The sequence below is a fragment of the Buteo buteo genome, chromosome 3 (genome assembly GCF_964188355.1).
Source record: "Buteo buteo chromosome 3, bButBut1.hap1.1, whole genome shotgun sequence".
Classification (NCBI taxonomy): Eukaryota; Metazoa; Chordata; class Aves; order Accipitriformes; family Accipitridae; genus Buteo; species Buteo buteo.
The window spans coordinates 15205811-15225060 of NC_134173.1; the positions used below are offsets into that span (position 1 = coordinate 15205811).

Genomic DNA, 19250 nt, shown 5'->3' on the forward strand with positions numbered 1-19250 from the left:
TCACAAAGAAAACAGAAGAGTTTTCCCCATCTCTGCATGCAGATTTATCCTTGGAAGAGGATGAGTTGTTATGGTAACAAGACTCTTCAGGAATTTTGCCAAGGAGTGGCATATCAACCTCCACGTTATGCCTCTGGGGCAGGTCTCCAACTGCTGTTTCAGAGGAATAAGGGTTTCAGAAACTGCTACCAAGTAAAAGTTCATGCCTGTAAGCACTAAATGGAAACCACACCTATAACAGCAGTAAGAATCTTATCTGTTAACTGAAAAAGTAGATAACAAAAACAAACCAAAAAAAAGGGGACAGAATGAATGTGTATATTAAAAATAAATTAGTCTAAGTATAAGCCAGTAATGTCAGGGCAAGAAAGTAAAGTTTGATGGGAGGAAATATGTGTAGGTCTAACAGCAGAGGGATACTGAATAATTTCTTCTTGCACTCCAGATAAAATTGACATTTAAAAAACAATGAAAAAGTTTAAATTTTTCAGTGTTTTAGGAGAATGTAGATGACATTATATAAATTTAGACTGATTATAAAATAAAATAACTATCTTTTAATTTCTCAAAATTTAAAAAAATGTACAAGAAAGAAAATCTGAATCTTCACCTTAACTCTCTCTTCTCTCTAAGTCTTCACTACTGCCAAGCATGCTAAATATCATTATTGCTGATTTCATATGGGCTACCACCTGGGTACCAGATTCATGCTGTGTTCTAACTGCCCACTTACCACGTAAGCAGTTACAAAGTCTTCACTTTGCCTCAATGAAATCTAAAAAAATTAAGGATGGAAACCAAACTTACTTGATTAGCTTTTGTTATGCCACTTTAAATGCTATATTGTTTCACAGTGCCTGTAAATCAAACCTACCAAGGCAGAAAAAGCATGTTAAGTCATACCAGCTGCCTTTAATAGGCAAAGAAGTAGGGGTTTTGCCAAGCCAAGTTACCTTACTTTCTCTCAAACTGCACTGCTGTAATACTGCCAGGATTGAACTGCTGCCTAATCCATAAAATCAACCAGCCTACTGGGATTATTCTGGTTTTGGCTGGTAGCCTGGTGTTTTAAAGCAAGAGTTAAAATCTGATCAGTTCATGTGTATGTGGACCTCTTCCCTTAACAAACATTTCAATTAGGATTTTTAAATGCACACTGAAAAAGAAAAGCCTTCACACTTCAAAGGGCATTTTTATAGACAGTCATTTGTAATATAAAAATCCCAGTTCTCCCCAACCCCATTTCCTCACTATCCTAAACAACCTTTGAAATATGTTTTCCAATCTGACCTTTTATTTTGATGTGCAAACTGGATACCAGACTACTGTGTTAGTATGGCATTAAAAAAGGGGGGGGGGGGGGGGGGGAGGAAATAACTTCTGTAAAAGTGAGTGTTGACAAAATTTAAAATAACTAATACCTTAATACTAAAAGAACATTCTAATTTGCAACCCAGGTTCACAGTTGAAAAATAACACCATGCTAGAGAGATGGCAGAGAGGGAAGATGATTCACAACTGAAATAAAACAGGTTTCCCAATTACCTCTCCAAATTTCAGCTACAATCAAAACAAAAGGTGTTTTCAATATCAAACTTCCTGCTAGAGTTACTAGGTATGCAAACAGTGGCACTGTGCTTATGCCTGAGAAACAAAACGGAACAATTCATTACTGTAGTTTAATTATCCAAAAGGAGTAATAGGACAATTCTTCACAATGAACGTGTAAATGAATTACATCATTATATGAGTTTTAATAGCCTTATGAGGCTTCTAAAATATACTGGACAGTTAGAAACTGTTTCCATTTTTAAGAATTTTCACTCTTAACATTCTCAAAATACATGATTATGTCCAGACCTTTTCTAGTTTCAGCCCAAAGGTACCAGTTAATTAAAAGGAATAAGTTATTTGTCTTTGAGTAAAAAGAAAAGGAGAAATGTACTTTTCCAAAACTTCCTTTAGATTTTCCTCTTGGTTTATTTAAATTGGCTGACCTGTAATAATTCCCAAACTTATCTTGTTAGATAAGCTCAATTAAAAAGAAGTATTTATTAACAGAGAGTACATTTGAAAACAAATTACAAGCAAAGACATGCTTACAAAATATAACTTTGCTGAGCACAGTAAGTGATGGGTATATAATTCTTCCTGCTAAACTGCTAGGTACAACCCTAACTACGTAATCTCTCACTGCATTGACAAACTGGGTCAGGAGTGTTAGAGGATATAAGTAACTGTAGGCTTTCAATGCACATAAATTATTTTGGTTGTATCTATGCTGTACATTATGCCAGTGGCTGAGCCCTAGGTTTAACTCCCCTTCCTACCCCTTTCAAACTGAAAGCCTTCAACTTGGGCTGTAGCTCCCTTTAGCCAGACTCTGAAACCATGGGGAAGCCTTGGCTCAAAATTAGGTGAGAAAGGCTGGCTTACTTCCATTGCACCACTCACAGGGGAAAAAAAAACCCAACAAAAACCAAATCACAGTTGAGAGGCACCTCATGATGCAGGATTCAAGCACCTCTCAGCTGCTGGGTATCCGCTGAACTATCAAGAGCTTTATTCAGAAAAAGAGAAACGACATTAGCCAGGAAAGGAGAAGGGAAATCATCATCTTTGCCCTCCCTGTTCCTGGCTCTTCTCACTCGATCCCAAAGGTGAGGAAGCCACACACAAGCACAGGACTCAGCTGGGGGCTCTGGCCAACAGCAAGTGGTACAAGCCCACACATGCACATATACAAGCACAACCACAGAGATATCCACTGGCCTAAATTGTTTTGGTTTGTCCTTAAAATGGATTCAAACAATAAATACAAACCCACCACAAAAATAGTATTATTTAGAAAACTTTACCCCCATTGATTTTTAGAGAGTGTCAATATGCCTCAGTGTCTTCAAAAATAACCCCCATCCTAATCCAACAATACCAAGACTGGCATTTTGATACTATTCTTAAATATAAACATATATATTAAAGGCATTTCAGATATTCTAAAAGAAGTATTAATAGCACCGTATTACCTATGAGATTATTGATGCTCATCAGAAAAATACATCAACTAGATGAAAAAACAGATATATAATGAAAATTTATGAGTTTAAATTAACCTAAATTCAGCACATGCCTGTACATGTGTGTGTACACACACGCTCAAAGTGGTCCAGAATTCTTTAGGAGAAAAATGCAAAAAACAGAAAAATGCAATGGAGAGAACCTGAGGAAAAAAAAAAATGCAATAGAGTGCAGTAATTTGAAACAGAAGAAAAGCAAATATTCTGAACAGGAATGTAAACCATCTTTTAGGATTTTTTTTAAAAGAGATAGTTTTAATTTTTTGACAAACTTTTTGAAATGTTTTCACTGTACTTCTAAAACTAACTGAAATTTGTTAGCTGATAATTTGAAAATTCTTTTAACTTAATTGTCATTGGGGATAAATTAATTTTGAATATCTATTATGACAATTACATACAGCTACATTTTCAACTCTAATGCATTTTTAATAACCTTCATCAGCCAGTGATTTGAATTTCAAATTTCCTTCTATGAAGAAGTAATAATTAGATAGCTTTATGCCAATTTTCATAATAGATTGTTCTTTATTTACGTTGCAAAGCCTCCCTTACTATAAGCAAATCAAAACCTTAAATGAAACTTAGTACTCATAAGACTTATTATATTTCATCTCCCTTTATTAAGAGAAAGTAAATTACACTGACAAACCTGTCTGCCCTCCCTGGTACACCATAACATGATGTTTGTACCTGTCTGCCTCCTTTTATAGCTATTGCACAAGGGACCACGCCTCTTCCCATTTCCACATCAAAATTGTAAACATTCCTCCAACAACACTGATACAATTCAGAGTAGCTTCAAGGGAAAATGTTGTCATTAAGAAAAAAGAATTCCTCATGTAACATTTCTTTACTAGTGTTATAAACAGTAGGCTAGATAATTAGGTCTTTAACTTTCATCATGAACTTTTATTATTTATGTAGTATACTTACTTTCTACACTTGAATAGTGAGAATAGACACACTCAATATTGGAAAAAATAACAAATACAGAGTCAAGGCTACTTCCTAGGAAAGGAATACTCGAGTATTACTTTGACTACTAGTTCTATAGGTCTAGTCCACTATTCTCCTGTTGTTTGTATGGCAGTGGGCCCCACTGGGTCTGATCTCTGTATGTTAACACAAATAAATACCTTTATGTTTATTGGCACCCCTTCTATACGTATTGTGATACACATTGTCTTAATTATATGACCATATTTGATTTTTCATAGCTATTTTTCCCCTCAGTCAGAATAAATGATAACTACCATTCTGTTAAATAGAGGCTTTACAAATTATGTTTGATTCTCATAACTTCATACTGTTTTTCTGACTTAATGGTATACTGGTTACACCCTGGCTTCTCTCAGGGTTCTTCCATAATGGTCATGACACAAATACTTCACACAGATGGGTTTCACAAATATTAATTTCCTTTCACACCTTCCTCACTTCTGAGAGGTGTGGATTATACTGACAGGAAAGGAACAAAGAAACTGTACGGTGAAAACAAATGAAAGTCAAAAATATGTTCTTTAAACTTCCAATCTGAATTTGAGATATGCAGGATTCAGCTTCTCAGCAACACTTGCATTGAAAAGGAGAGCTAGCTTAGTGCAAATCTCCACAGCAGAATCCAGCTGGTTTATATCCTAGCTCAACAGTTTCTTCTTGATCTACCCCCAAGGACCAGTGGAGACCTCCTTCAGAGACCTTATTTCCAGTCTCTCTTCAGAAGTACCTATCCCCCAACTTCATCTGGGTACCTGATTGTTGTGGTTTAACCCCAGCCGGCAACTAGGCACCACGCAGCCGCTCACTCACTCCCCTCACCCAGTAGGATGCGGGAGAGAATGGGGGGAAAAAAAAAAAAGTAAAACTTGTGGGCTGAAATAAAGACAGTTTAATAGGAAGGGAAAATAATAACAATAATAATAATAGAATATATAAAGCAAGTGATGCACAATACAATTGTTCACCACCTGCTGACCGATGCCCAGTTAGCTCCCCAGCAGCGATCCCCCCGCCCAGGCCAACTCCCTCCAGTTTATATACTGGGCATGATGTCACATGGTATGGAATATCCCTTTGGCCACTTTGGGTCAGCTCCTCCGGCTGTGTCCCCTCCCAGCTTCTCATGCACCCTCAGCCTCTGCTGGCAGGGCAGTATGAGAAGCTGAAAAGCCCTCAATTTAGTATAAACACTGCTTAGCAACGACTAAAACACCAGTGTGTTATCAACATTCTTCTCATCCTAAATCCCAAACACAGCACTGTACCAGCTACTAGGAAGAAAATTTACTCTATTCCAGCCGAAACCAGGACACTGGTACTGAAACCCTCACTCCCAGACAAGGGGTCTTTTTATTTCAGAACCTGCCACTCCTGGGAAATGTCTGAGAAGCGCACACCTTCCAGCTGCTGAAACATGAGGTAGGTAGTGTTACTAGAGAGCAATCTGCTTTGGTGCAAAAATCTGAACAACCCCTCTTCCTTTCTCTTAATGTTCATCTGTCCTGCTGCACTGACACTCTTTGCTCGAGATATAATTGGGCTGAAGAGACAAACTGTGTCCATCCTCATTGCTTCCTTGTCCACCTTGCTCTCACTGTCAGATTTTTATTTCTGTACCAGTCTCCTTGGTTTTGTGCAAAGTCCAATAAAATAGATTTCAGTCTACTCTCAATAATATGCACTTTCTTCACCATCTTCCCATCCCATTCTTCCCCATAGCATTTCTCATATCAACTTCTTGAACAGCCAGCTCTCTGTCTGCCAGAATGTCTTGGTGTTTCTCCCAGACATCTAATTGATAAGGTGCTTTCATAGAGTGCTGGAGCATTTATTCCTTTACTTTTCTCCCATGGTCTAACATTTGGTCTTTTTCTTCTCTAAGTTTTAATTCAACAATTTTCCTGTCCATGTTACCTAAGTGCCAGAGGATATACATACAGAGAATGGCTCCATGATCTCATCTCAAACACCTGACCCTGCACTAGTCTTCAGAAATGACAAGTAGCTATTAGAGTGAATGTCAGGCTTTAGCCCTGAAAGAACTGGAGGGAACACATTTCATTACTCAAGAGAGAAAATTATCTGAATTTCCATCATATACAAAGCTTTACAGATGACAAGAGACATTTTAGCTGTCAAAGTCAGAAGCATTTCTAACAAACATGCACAAAATACAGGTTTGCAAAGGCTTTAAACTTTGCCAAAACATGGCTCGATTTTCATGGCAAAAACAGAATATACATAACTGACACACAGACCATCGTCTTCTCTATGGTAAAGCAGTAACACTAAAGTAGTTCAAAGAAAAGCTCTCTTGAGACTGATTTAAGAGACACTAGGAAGATTAGCTATATTTTTTCCATCACTAGAAATAACTGAAATATACTCGGGAGAGGGCAGGACAAGTTTGACACAATAGATGCAGCACAGGGATATATCAAGAGCTTGTAGCAACTTTAAGACACATACTTCATAGTTCACAGAGAAGTCTAGGTTGGAAGGGACCCTGGAGATCATCTGGTCCAACCTTGAAAGCAGGGCCTTAGATTAGGTTACAGGAGGCTCTGCCAAGCTAGGTCTTCAGGATTTCCAGTGAGGAAATACCGACCTCTCTGGTCAGCCTGCTCTGACGTTTAGTGGTTCCCATGGCTAATTTTTTTTTTTCTCTTTATACCCAGCTAATTTACCCTGAAGCAACCTCTAGCCATTGCCTCTTGTCCTTTCCGTGTGCATCCTTAAGACAGCACCTCCGTTTCTCACCTCAGCCACCTCATCAAAACTGGAAGGCTGTGATTAGATGTCCCCCGGGCCTTCTCTCATCACTAGCGCAAACCCAGCTCCTTCAACCTTTCCTCATACGTCAGGTTCTCCAACCTCTCATTTCCTTACTGGCCCACTGCTGGACCCTCTCAGTTCTTTCAGTGTCTCTCTTGAGTAGAGCAGGCAGGGGACCAGAACTGGACACAATATTCCAGGTATGGCTTAACAAGCGCTCAGTAGGGAGAAGCCTTCCTAGTTGAGAGTCCTCAGTCTGCTGCCCATACTCCTGCTGAGGCAGTCCAGGACGTGGTTTGCCTGCCTTGCTGCCAGGGCACACGGCTGGCTCAGGATCACCGCACTGCCCAGCAGGACCCTCGGGGCCTTTTCAGCAGAGCTGAAAAGTCTCTTTTGCTGCTTTGGTTATTAGGTCTTGGGTGCAGGACTTCATGTTTAGCTTTGTAGAGGTCACGGAGCCTCCATCTCTGAAGATATTCAAAACCCAGCTGGACGTGGCCATGAGCAACGTGATCTGTCTGATGCTGTTTTGAGCAGGAGATTGAACTAGATGGACTCCAGAGGCCCTTTCCAACCTGAATTTTCTATGGGTCAATGAAATTTTGGAAGTTTTACATTATAAAATTTGTTCTCCCCCCCCCTCCCCTCCCCCGTTGAAATGTTTAAAAGTTCCTCTCCCATCCGATAAAATTTTCTACAGTAAAGAGTTCAGTCTTCCAGCTTGTTTTAAAACTTAATAGAATGGGAATACAGGCTCCTATTTAAACAGCTGATTTTTAAGAGTGTCCCTTTTGCTGCAAAACTGTGCACACGCTCAAGTACTACTACGAATTTGCTGTAGTAAGTGTACATGGATCTTCATGTAAGAACCACCACTAACATGTCTGGGAGTTGCTTTGTGTTACTAGTACAGACTAAGAGATTATCTTATTATCTTTACTTTTCCCATCATTTATTCCCTCCTTGATACTTAGATTCAGCCGCTGATGCCACTGCTAAGGAATTCAAAGCCATCCATTGACACCACTTCTTCACCTACCCTGTGAATTGACACTTCTAATTAATACTCTGTGCCTTCAAGGTTTACAACGATGAGTAGAGACCTACAGAGGGAGAGATGTGTAGCGTCATTTAAGCATTTTAGGTCCGTGCTTGTAGGAACCCAAAGTCTTGTCAGCATGCTCAGCTTGTAGATTTCCTCACTCCATTGTTAAGGAACAAAGATGATATTGCCTTAATACAATCTTTGTTGAAAGAGATTTTGTTTTATTAGTTTGCATGCTGCCCCTTGATGTGCTCAGACTATATTAACAGCTTTACTACCAGCACAGCTCCAATTATTCCTGCAATTTGCTTTTGGTGCATAGAATGCTTGCTTTGAACAATTACGTTGTTCAGATACTTCCATATTTTAAGAAGGATCTGATAATTACTGCAAATCTTATTGTTTGGTGTACAGAACTGAATAATTTTACTAACAGTTATTCATTTAAATAGCGTTCATTTTAATCTTGTCAGCTGAGTAATAGCTGCCCATGAAGGCAATGTCCTTTGTAACCTTCCCAAGCCAACTAGATGGTTTTGCTAGAAAACAAAATATTACTTGAAAGTGCTGTAAACAAATATTTGAAGAGAATTACATGTCAAAATGGGGAAAACCAAGGATATGGTTTTCAGGAAAATTTAATTATCTCTGGTTTGGAAGACTCAGCAAAACAGGGGTGTAAAAACCACACAAAGTACATTTAGGCACCTCTTTCAACCTCAAAGAGCAAAGACTTACAAAAAGTAACTGTTAAATTCTCAATTCTTTGCAGATAAAACTTTGCAACTTATTTTTCAAAACTAACATACTTACACATGCACACACACATTCACTGGGCTCCTAAGAAAATACTACATTGAGACCACTATTTTGAAATTTTCTGAAAGAAGTTCTGGGCAGTAAAATATGAACACACTTTTAAAGAACAAATGATAAGGGGAGAAGAGGAAAAAAGGACAAAATGGTGTAACTTTGGGACTGTTCTCAAAGTAAAAATCCAGTATCCGTGAATGTGACCAGATCTTCATAAGGTACTCGTATTTAGCTTTCGTCTAATATGAATTTTTGAGTGAATTTAACCAGATGAAAAAATAAATACTTAATAAGGAAATTTAGATCAACTAAGCAACAGTGGAAGCAGAATGGTCAACATAGCAAAACCAGACAGATTTGAATCTGAGATTTTGAAAAACAGAAAGCATAAACATTATACCAAAACAAACAAAAAAAAGCAAGGAAGGGGAATTAAAATAATATTCAAATTTGCATGCAAATCAAGCATTATAATGTATCTTATCACAAAAAGCACAAGAACTCAAGCCTAACAATTACATTTTGATAGATGTTTATCCAACTTCCTTTTGAGAATGCCTTTGCATCAGAGAAGCAATGCAATATCAAGAATCAATAATAGTAGCATCTCAGATTATAGAGGTCCCTAAGAAGACTTACATAACTTCTGATTTGTAGTGAACGTGGGCAACACAAGAGGCTGAAATACTCCAAATAAAGCAGGACTATTGGACTAAACTAGAATAAATAGTTGGCTAGTTCACATTTCTTTAGCAATATGAATCTTTATTTAGGCAACCTGGCAGTGGCCAGAGAACACCGAGGAAAAAAAAAAACAACCCAAGGTAACTAAGTAGAAACAATCAGAGAGAAGTTCTTACAAGGATTATAATAATGCTACCACATGTAAACATTTTTATTTTTCATTTTAGAGTTGTAGTTACATTTGAGAACAGTATGGGCTAGCACATAGATGACTGTGGCAAAATTTAGTGTTTTTCAAAGTTATCAGGAATTTACTTATCCTGAAATGTTTTGAAGTGAATAATGACCTCATGATTTAAGGCCATCTCAATTAGAGACTAGCAACTCTGCTGTAGAACAATAGATTTCTTACTGTTCCTGCATACCAAGTTTTTAAACACAAAAAGAACCTGTCCTCTCCTTCCTCTTACAAAACAGGACTATGAACACACCACAGAAACTCTAGGTGTGTACTTGTGCACGCATGTGCACAGGAGATCTTATTGCCAAGAACCGTTCAAGAAACCGCTGTAGCTGATACAAGAACTTGCCATAAATCACTGGGATTGCATTACATAAATCACCATTTTCTGAAACTAGCATTTAGCATTCCACAAGTTTCTTCAGGACAATCAAGCAGTTAAAGTGTAATGTAGCTCCCCTTGTGTGGCCCTGGCCACAGATTTAATTTAGTAGATTACAGTTAGAAGGCTACTGCTATTCTTCTTCTTGATTATTATTTATTTTTGTGGACACATGTGCTTAAGACCACCTGTTCCATATATATTTTTGACTATCATAAGTCATTGCTAAAATGTTTTCCAATTTATTTTATTTTGCATTTGCGGATTTATATAAAGCACATCATAATCGAACATAACAGAAAAAACAAGTAACAAAAAAATCTAAAAAACTTATCCTACTTTAATCTTGCTAACACAAAACTCAAAGACTTAAGAGTTAGCTGTTGTTGACACAATTCTAACACAACAATCTCTCATATTGGGGGGATTAAATCACTAAGTCTTGAACTCTATGTCAGACATCACATATTTATTTATTTGAAGGGTCAGCACGCCAGCAGTAACAGATTCAAGCTTCTCTTGCTCCAAGACAGCTACATCTTGTCAGGGACAGACCCAGCTCACAACACCTTCACCTTGTGTGAAGGTTATTTACCTTATTAGTGAAAGAGAAGCATGCATTAATGGAACTGGAGATTTTACAAGGAATGGAAGAATCCACGCCTATTGGTTTCCATTTGGAGTTCACAGACTACCATTAGTAATTCAGCTGTCATCCTTAAGTTCCCTTTGGGCTCTTGAATGAATATGTTCTCCCTACTTCCTAGTGACCATTCTGTGTAGCTGGAGTTGAAGTATCTATGAACAAGTTTATGATACAGAGACATCTCTGCAGAATCCTTCCTTGCATACCCACAGCACAGCATGCCAGTTTGCTGTACAGAAAACCCCAATGCAAATGTGCTCATTTCTACTCTCTTTCTTGCACATTTCCTTTATAGTCTGTCATTTGGATGCATGGGGTCTTTGGCAAGCTTTTTGTTCCTGATGGGTCAGAAACTGTATTTATAACCAGTCTTAGCTCTTCTGGTTAGTTGCTCTTCAAGCTCTACTTTGATCTTTCTAATTCTGCTTTAACAATTAATTGGCCAACTGTATAATGCTTTCTGGTTTATTTGGATACACTTCAGGTTTTGAAGTTGGATCTCTCATTTCTAGAAACCTTCAGGTTGCTACTTAGCCATGCTGACTTCCTGTAATGCTCCAGCAAGCCTCTCCTAAATGGGTCACAGGCACTGGTACTGTCTGATCGGCACGCCTCCGAAGCCGGAAAGAATTTTGCTTTTTACATACCTTATACCTGCTTTTACAAAAAGGAGAAAGCTTGCTATTTATGCCCTCTTTTAAGTTGGTAAAGCTGTGGTGTAGGAACAGCCACTGAGAACATACCCAAGCTTGGGATGGGTGCAGAGCTATTGTCACTTTCCACCCTCTTTGGAGGGAGCAATGGGAGCAGACAGCTGTTCTGCACAGCCTCTACAATGAATGTTCAAGGGAAAACAGTACAGCTCAGCTATAACTTACCTGTGCAAGGGTGTAATGATATAAATTTACAGTAATGAGGAGTTTTAATTTGATACCAGAAACTGGAATGATCAGATGAGGTCATGTTTAAACTAATGAATGTAATAGTCACTGTTACTGTCAGGAGACACTTGTCTATAAGGACTAATGCCATTACTGTTATTTATAATAAGAAAATTACTAAAAAAAAACCCCACCAAAGCAATGCACAACAGCATTAGAGAATTTACAGAATAACAAATAAAACCACATATTGGCTGGATACTGGGGAGGGAGTGAGTCTATCTTGTAAAGAGGCCAGTTTATTTACTCCTTAATAAATATTCATTTAGGGTATGTAAACCAGAAAATCTCTGGTTTTAATTCTCTTAGCTTTGTGCTACCAGTCCTGTTTTTTCTTTTTTTTTTAGCCCTTCTGTAATTCATATTGCTCAGTGCCTGGGTTTATTACATAAGTATAGGAGATACATAGCCATCTAGGTAAAGTGCTTTAAATAGGAATTTGATTTGAGCTACATTTCAAGCTCAAACATGAAAAAGTGGAGATCTTGATGAGTTACTTATATCAGGGTACTGTTTGTGATCCTGGATACTGATTTGAATGCAGATAAATCAGAGGTATTAATTTTTGTTATGTTTCCACTTGAGAGAGAATATTTTCTCCTGTAACTCTGCATAAGAAAGCTAGAAAACCCGCACAGTACAATCTAGTAACACTATGTGCTACTCCTATACCTTCTCCCAAGGTAACCTAGACCGATCAGAAGGTCTGAAGGACCTAAGTTCCTGAAGAATCCCAGTACGTGCTGAGTCCCCCTCTGTACCACCCTCTTTCTTCTACTAGTTATAAAGAGACTGTACAGGTATAAAGATCTCAGGGTTGATGTACATAGTGTTATATGAATATTAGTGTGCAACCAGAGCCTTTCACCCTTTCAAGCATGTTGTCCTTTCATAAGGAGTCAGGCTTGCAACTTATATTTTAATCTTCCTTAAAAAACACCAGGTCACATTTCTTCAATATTTAATCAAATTTTTCATTGATTCTCAGAGTTCAGAGTTACCCTTCAACTTTGCACACCAGATGCCCTCCTTGTATTTTGTGAGTGAATATGGAAACAGAATTTCAAACCAGGGCTAACAGTTTGCACTGGATAGCAATAAACATGCATTATAAACTCCTTCAAAATACAACCAAGCAATAAGCAGCTCAAGGAAAAAAAAAAAAGAGAATCAAGACATTTTGATCCAACACCAGCAATCAAATAACTATATTTGCTTCCATAACGACCTGCACTGTTCCCTCAATAGTCACGCTCAATGACTATTCACAATTCACGCACATCTACTTCACCACTATTTCATTTATCAGAATGGAGGCAATTGAGGAGAATAATCATCACAAAATAATAAAATATCCTTTAAAAAAAAAAAATCAAGCCTGAGGATAAGACTCAGGGTTTCTATTTTCTGATAATATAACTTTGGAAATGATTTCATGACTTTATTTGAAAAATAGGTATAATCCAAGTGAATGGATACAATTCTTATTTCTCTACAGCCAGAAGCCCAGTATCCTTTTAAATAGGAAAGAGTATCCATTTCTTTCTCTTCCCCCTCCCTGCCCCCAAGGAGTGGAATAAGAGGAAGAAAAAGGGATGAAAAAGAACAGCACCCCCCCCTTCCATTTGCTTGTGTTAAATGCAAAGGGCCACGCTTCCATCAATACTACAACATGCAGCTGCATTCTGTGCCTATGTTATTTTTTTAGCTTCTCAAGCGATTCTTGTATTTCACATGATTTTTCTACAAAGATGACAGTTGACAAGCAACATATAGTGTTTCTGAGCCCTTTTACACACAAAGTATGCTATAGGCAGTAACATGCTCAAAAAAAATTAAAAAAACCAACAACACAAAGCTCCCCCCAAAGCCCTACACTTTCATGCTTCTGCCCTGTTGCTAATCCACACAAATTTCATAGATAAGCGATCTCCTCAGGATTTCGGCCATCACTACAGCTATTGTACTGGGTCTGGCTGAGATGGAGTTAATTCTCCCTATAGCAGCCCTCACAGTGCTGTGCTCTGTATTGGTAGCTAGAAAGGTGTTGATAACACACCAGTGTTTTGGCTACTGCTGAGCAGTGCAGGCACAGCATCAAGGCTGCCCCTCCAACACCCCTCCCCATCACCAGTACGCTGGGGGTGGGCAAGATCTTGGGAGGGGACGTAACCAGGACAGCCAGCCCAAACTGACCAAAGGGATACTCCATACTGTATGACGTCTGCTCAGCGATGAAAGTGAAGAGAAAGGAGGAGGAAGGGGGTTATTTATTATTATGACATTTGTCTTCCAGGGCAACCACTACGCGTACTGAAGCCCTGCTTCCCAGGAAGTGGCTGGACATTGCCTGCTGATGGGAAGTAGAGAATAAATCTTTTGTTTTCCTTTGTTTCCACGCAGAGCCTTTGCTTTTGCTTTATTGAACTGCTTTTACCTTGACCCACAAGTTTTTTCCATCTTATTTTCTCCTGCCCCCGTCCTGCTGCGGAGGGGAGTGACAGAACAGCTTGGTGGGCACCTGGTGTCCAGCCAAGGTCAACCCACAACAGTCTTTTTTGGTGCCCAATGTGGCGTATGAGGAATTCGAGATAAGGATAGTAACTGGGAGAGGTAATGGGCAAAACATGGACTGAACACACCTAAAGAGAAAAGAGTGGAATGATCGTGGGGAATTTCATTTGTAATTGTGAAAGGGACAAGAGGTGGACTGTGTGTAAATTGTCCACTTTCGTTCAGTGTTGTGATGATGTTATTTTGATTTTGGTGTGAAGAATTCTTTTTCTGTTGATGTGAGTGAAGTTTGTGTGATGAGTGTGGATTGTAATGATAATTTTTAAATATGTGATTCACAGAAGTGAGAGGTGGAATGTATTGGGTTTGCATGGCAAGGCTTTGGTAGCAGGGGGGCTACAGGGGTGGCTTCTGTGAGAAGCTGCTGGAAGCTTCCCCTATGTCCGACAGATGCCAGCCAGCTCCAAGACGGACCCACTGCCGGCCAAGGCCGAGCCTATCAGCAACGAGGGTATTGCCTCTGGGAGAACAGATTTAAGAAAGGGGGAAAAACCTGCTGCGGCAACTGTAGCTGGAGCAAGGAGTGAGAATATGTGAAAGAAAAAGCCCTGCAGACCCCCAGGTCAGTGCAGAAGGAGGGGGAGGAGGTGCTCCAGGCGCCGGAGCAGAGATTCCCCTGCAGCCCGTGGGGAAGCCCATGGTGAGGCAGGCTGTCCCCCTGCAGCCCAGGGAGGTCCATGGTGGAGCAGATCTCCACCTGCAGGCCAGGGAGGACCCCACGCTGGAGCAAGGGGATGCCTGAAGGAGGCTGTGACCCCGTGGGAAGCCCGCGCTGGAGCAGGGTCCTGGCAGGACCTGTGGCCCCATGGAGAGAGGAGCCCACGCTGGAGCAGGTTTTCTGGCAGGACTTGTGACCCCACGGGGGACCCACGCTGGAGCAGTCTGTGCCTGGAGGACTGCAGCCCATGGAAGGGACCCACGCTGGAGCAGTGCGTGAAGAACTGCAGCCCGTAAGAAGGACTCACATTGGAGAAGTTTATGAAGGACTGTCTCCCATGGGAGGGACTCCACGGTGGAGCAGGGGACGAATGAGGAGTCCTCCTCCCCCTGAGGAGGAAGAGGCGGCAGAGACAAGGTGTGGGGAGCTGACCCCAACCCGCATTCCCTGTCCCCCTGCGCTGCTGAGGGGAGGAGGGAGAGAAAACTGGGAGTGAAGCTGCGCCCAGGAACCGGGCGGGTGGGGGGAAGGTGTTTTAAAATTTAGTTTTATTTCTTATTATCCTTGTTTTGATTTGATTGGTATAAATTAAACTGATTTCCCCAGTCGAGTCTGTTTTGCCCGTGACAGTAACTGTGAGTGATCTCTCCCTGTCCTTATCTTGACCCACAAGGCTTTTGTTCTATTTTCTCTCCCCTGTCCAGCTGAGGAGGGGGAGTGATAGAGCAGTTTTGGTGGGCACCTGGCATCTAGCCAGGGTTAACCCACCACAGCTATCAGCCCAAACCATCCAATTAAACCTTTTGAAGACCCATCATTAAGTTACGTTTTGAAAGTACTTTTTGTTTTGACATTTATGTTGAAGAGAAGAATCACTTTTGCTCGATGTGGGCCTCCTATGCATGGGAGTAAACATTGCCACTGTAGTCCATCACTGAAAGTGCCAATAGTCTAGTACACATCAGTCCTTAACCCTGGATACCAATATAAGATCAGAATTTTGGATTTTTGGCAATATGAAATTACTGGGGCTTTTTTTCTTAGAAAACATTCACAGAATAATTGCATGCTATTTATTATACATACATTTTTCATTTAAAGATACCAAGAGGTTACTGGAACTTAAAGGCTAATTTGTAGTTTTAGGATAAAAAGCATTAGACCTGCCTTCAAGAGATCTAGACTTACAACCACACTCTTTCACTACTTGCCATGTGACCTTGGTTAAGTCGTCTTTGTGTTTCAACTTGCCAGTTTTAACATAATGTCTAACATTGATATGACATAAAGCTAAAGGTGACTGGGTAGAAGACAATAGTACAAGCACAGAGCCCTGCCCTATTTTAGGATTATCTATCTAACTTGAAGACTACTGACTGACTTGGGGAGCTGATAACAGTAACTTACAAGACAGAAAGAAAAACCCGTGCTTGAGTATCTTGTCTTCCATCACAGAAATTATAGTGACAGAGAAAGCAGGGAGGATTTCATTCAGTGAATCCTCAATTTTTGCCCTTAAAAATCCCTGCTGGTGACAGAGCTTATAAATCTTGAAGAGTTCTGGGAAAAATATTACATGTTCAACCAGTGTCACCATTATAATCAAGGCATTTAGCATTTTCAGAACTTGTTCCATACTTAGTTACTAACTAATGGCTAAACATTTCATTAAGCAGACAAATTTATGCATTTCCAAAATACTAATGTTTAAAGAAAAAACTTCAGTCTGTCACTTCACACACATTGGGGGTTTTGTGCTCATCTGGAAAAAACAGTGTGATATCTCACCTGCTTCCCTGAGATTTACAGACGTTTTACTGTGCTTTTAGTGTCAGGATTAGGTTTTCAACCCAATTCTCACTGTCTTGTTTGCAAACTAGACAAACCAAGAACACACTCTTCCCAATGAAGAATGGTAAGCATGCAATGCTTCAGTTCATGAGAAAGGCATGACTTACCTTGTGAAAGTTCCTGAAATATGCTGCTTTCTCATCTGGAAATTTTTCTAGCCTTCTGGGTCCTTTACTGGAAGCCTTCTTGAAAACCAACCAACAACGCCTGAAAATCTGCAAACAAAATCAATGGATTACATTAGCTTTTCTTTAAAGGTGGGTAGTATCACAAATGTATTCAGTTACATAACTGACTGTCCTGGGTTCAGCTGGGATAGAGTTAATTTTTACAGGAACCTGGGAGGTGGGGGGCATAGCCGGGGCAGCTGACCTGAACTAGCCAAGGAGCTATTCCATACCATGTGACATCATGCTCAGTATATATATAGGGAGCGGGCCAGGGGGTGGTCTCTTCTTTCGGTGGGGGAAGTGGCGAAGCGTCGGGTCCCGGGTGGTGAGCAGTTGCACTGTGCATCACTCTTGTTGTATACTCGTTCATTAGTACCGTTGTTGTTGTTGTAATTCCTTTGTGTTGTCCCAGTAAACTGCCTTTATCTCAACCCTCGAGGTTCCAGGATTTTTTTCTTTCCTCTCCTCCGTCTTCCCCCCATCCCACCGGAGGGGGGCGGGAGGAGTGAGCGAGCAGCCACGTGGTTCTTTGTTACCGGCTGGGCTGAAACCACGACACTGACTTAGGAGGAAATTTTAAAATGACAATATTTTATTTTAAAAGTCTGGAAAATTCTGACAACATCCATTATTTCTACAAAAGTAATACCAATTTGTCAATTTATACATATTGTCAGTCCTTTGTACACTTTTTTGCTTCAATTTCTTTCATGCATGCCAAATTTGACAATTCCTGAGATGCAAGTAAATCCATGGACTTTGAAAATGAAAAGCATTATAAGGCTGTCATTAGAGAAAGTACTTTCAGAAATCACTCCACGCATTACTAGCTTTCATATTTACACTCTATTTCTATGAGAGTATTGATACCATTGAGAAACATTCATTGCAGCTTTTAACACAACACAATATCTGGCAGTTAGTATAAGCTTGTATGCACAGAAAAGAAAACACAAGGTTGAGATAAGCACCAGTGTGACAATTACTGGACAACAACATCTAGTTCTCTCACTTAGTTCAATGACAAACTCTCTACGGAAAAAATAAGGGCAACCAAGTTGGTGAGGGGCCTGGAGCACAAGTCTTATGAGGAGCAGCTGAGGGAGCTGGGGTTGTTTAGCCTGGAGAAGAGGAGGCTGAGGGGAGACCTTATCGCTCTCTACAACTACCTGAAAGGAGGGTGTAGTGAGGTGGGTGCTGGTCTCTTCTGTCAGGTGGCTGGAGATAGGAAATGGCCTCGAGTTGCAGCAGGGGAGGTTTAGATTGGATATTGGGAAAAATTTCTTTACTGAAAGGATTGTCAGGTATTGGAAGAGGCTGCCCAGGGAAGTGGTTGAGTCGCCATCCCTGGAGGTATTCAAAAAGTGTGTAGACAAGGCACTTCAGAACGTGGTTTAGCGGTTTAGTGGGCATGGTTGATGGTTGGACTCGATGATTTTAAAGGTCTTTTCCAACCTAAACAATTCTATGATTCTATGCAGATTATTAAAGTTTGAGAACTAGTAGTGAAAAATAAAATCCTCCAGAAAGCACAAAACAGTATTATCCTCTCATTTTAATGAGAAACACACTAGATTTTGCTTAAAATGCATTTTTAAGCAACGAGCGTACTTTATTAGATGATTTACCAAGCATTCTGATGGTATTGCCATAATCAGAAGTTTAAAATCAGGAATGAATTATCAAATAAGAATACATTTGCAGTTCAAAGAGAAGCTGATTAAGGATAATCCTCTAGACTGTATTATGCAAGTAAGGGATTAGGTATTAATCTAGTTTTATAATCTACGAAAATAGTTTACTTCATTCTCTTCTTCAGTACTTGCACAGCTCTATAAACAATACCATACGGACTTTTATGTTATTATTTCAAGGATACATTGAAAACCAAAAAAACCCCAGTACTAGTTAATGGTTCCACTGGCCATATGTGGAGAACAGCCTTATTTCTTCAGAGATTCTACAAAATTTAATGACACAACACAAGAAGTACAATAGTATTTAATTTGGATCAAACACATCTCCCATTACAAAAAAAAAAAAAAAATATTAAAAACAATCAAGGAAATATGAGAAGAGAGAGCTAAAATAAGTTTTCCCCTCAGTGTGATGCTGGTCTAAACTAACTATAAGCAGCAAATATAGTGTCATTAAAATAATTAAGCTTAATTAATCACATTCTAATGTAATAAAACTGACACTATCCTGTTGCCATTATCTCAGATTAATGTTATCAGTCAGAATAAGTGTTATCAACCTACTATTGGATAACAGTATCTATATGTTTAATTATGAAGACTTCTGGAAGAAAACATAGCATTTAATGAAATCTCTGCAAGTATACTTCTTCCAACGCATACAAGTTTTAGGCTTTTTCTACCAAGGTTGTAA

General features: G+C 39.6%; 1 protein-coding gene across 1 annotated transcript in view; it reads right to left on the reverse strand.

Annotated features, from left to right (window-relative positions):
* DOK6 (docking protein 6) overlaps positions 1-19250 on the reverse strand; it is a 258270-nt gene that overhangs the window by 140049 nt on the left and 98971 nt on the right. The window contains exon 2 of the mRNA XM_075024292.1: positions 16797-16904. Coding sequence (XP_074880393.1) covers positions 16797-16904 — 108 coding nt within the window. The remainder of the gene's footprint in view (positions 1-16796; positions 16905-19250) is intronic.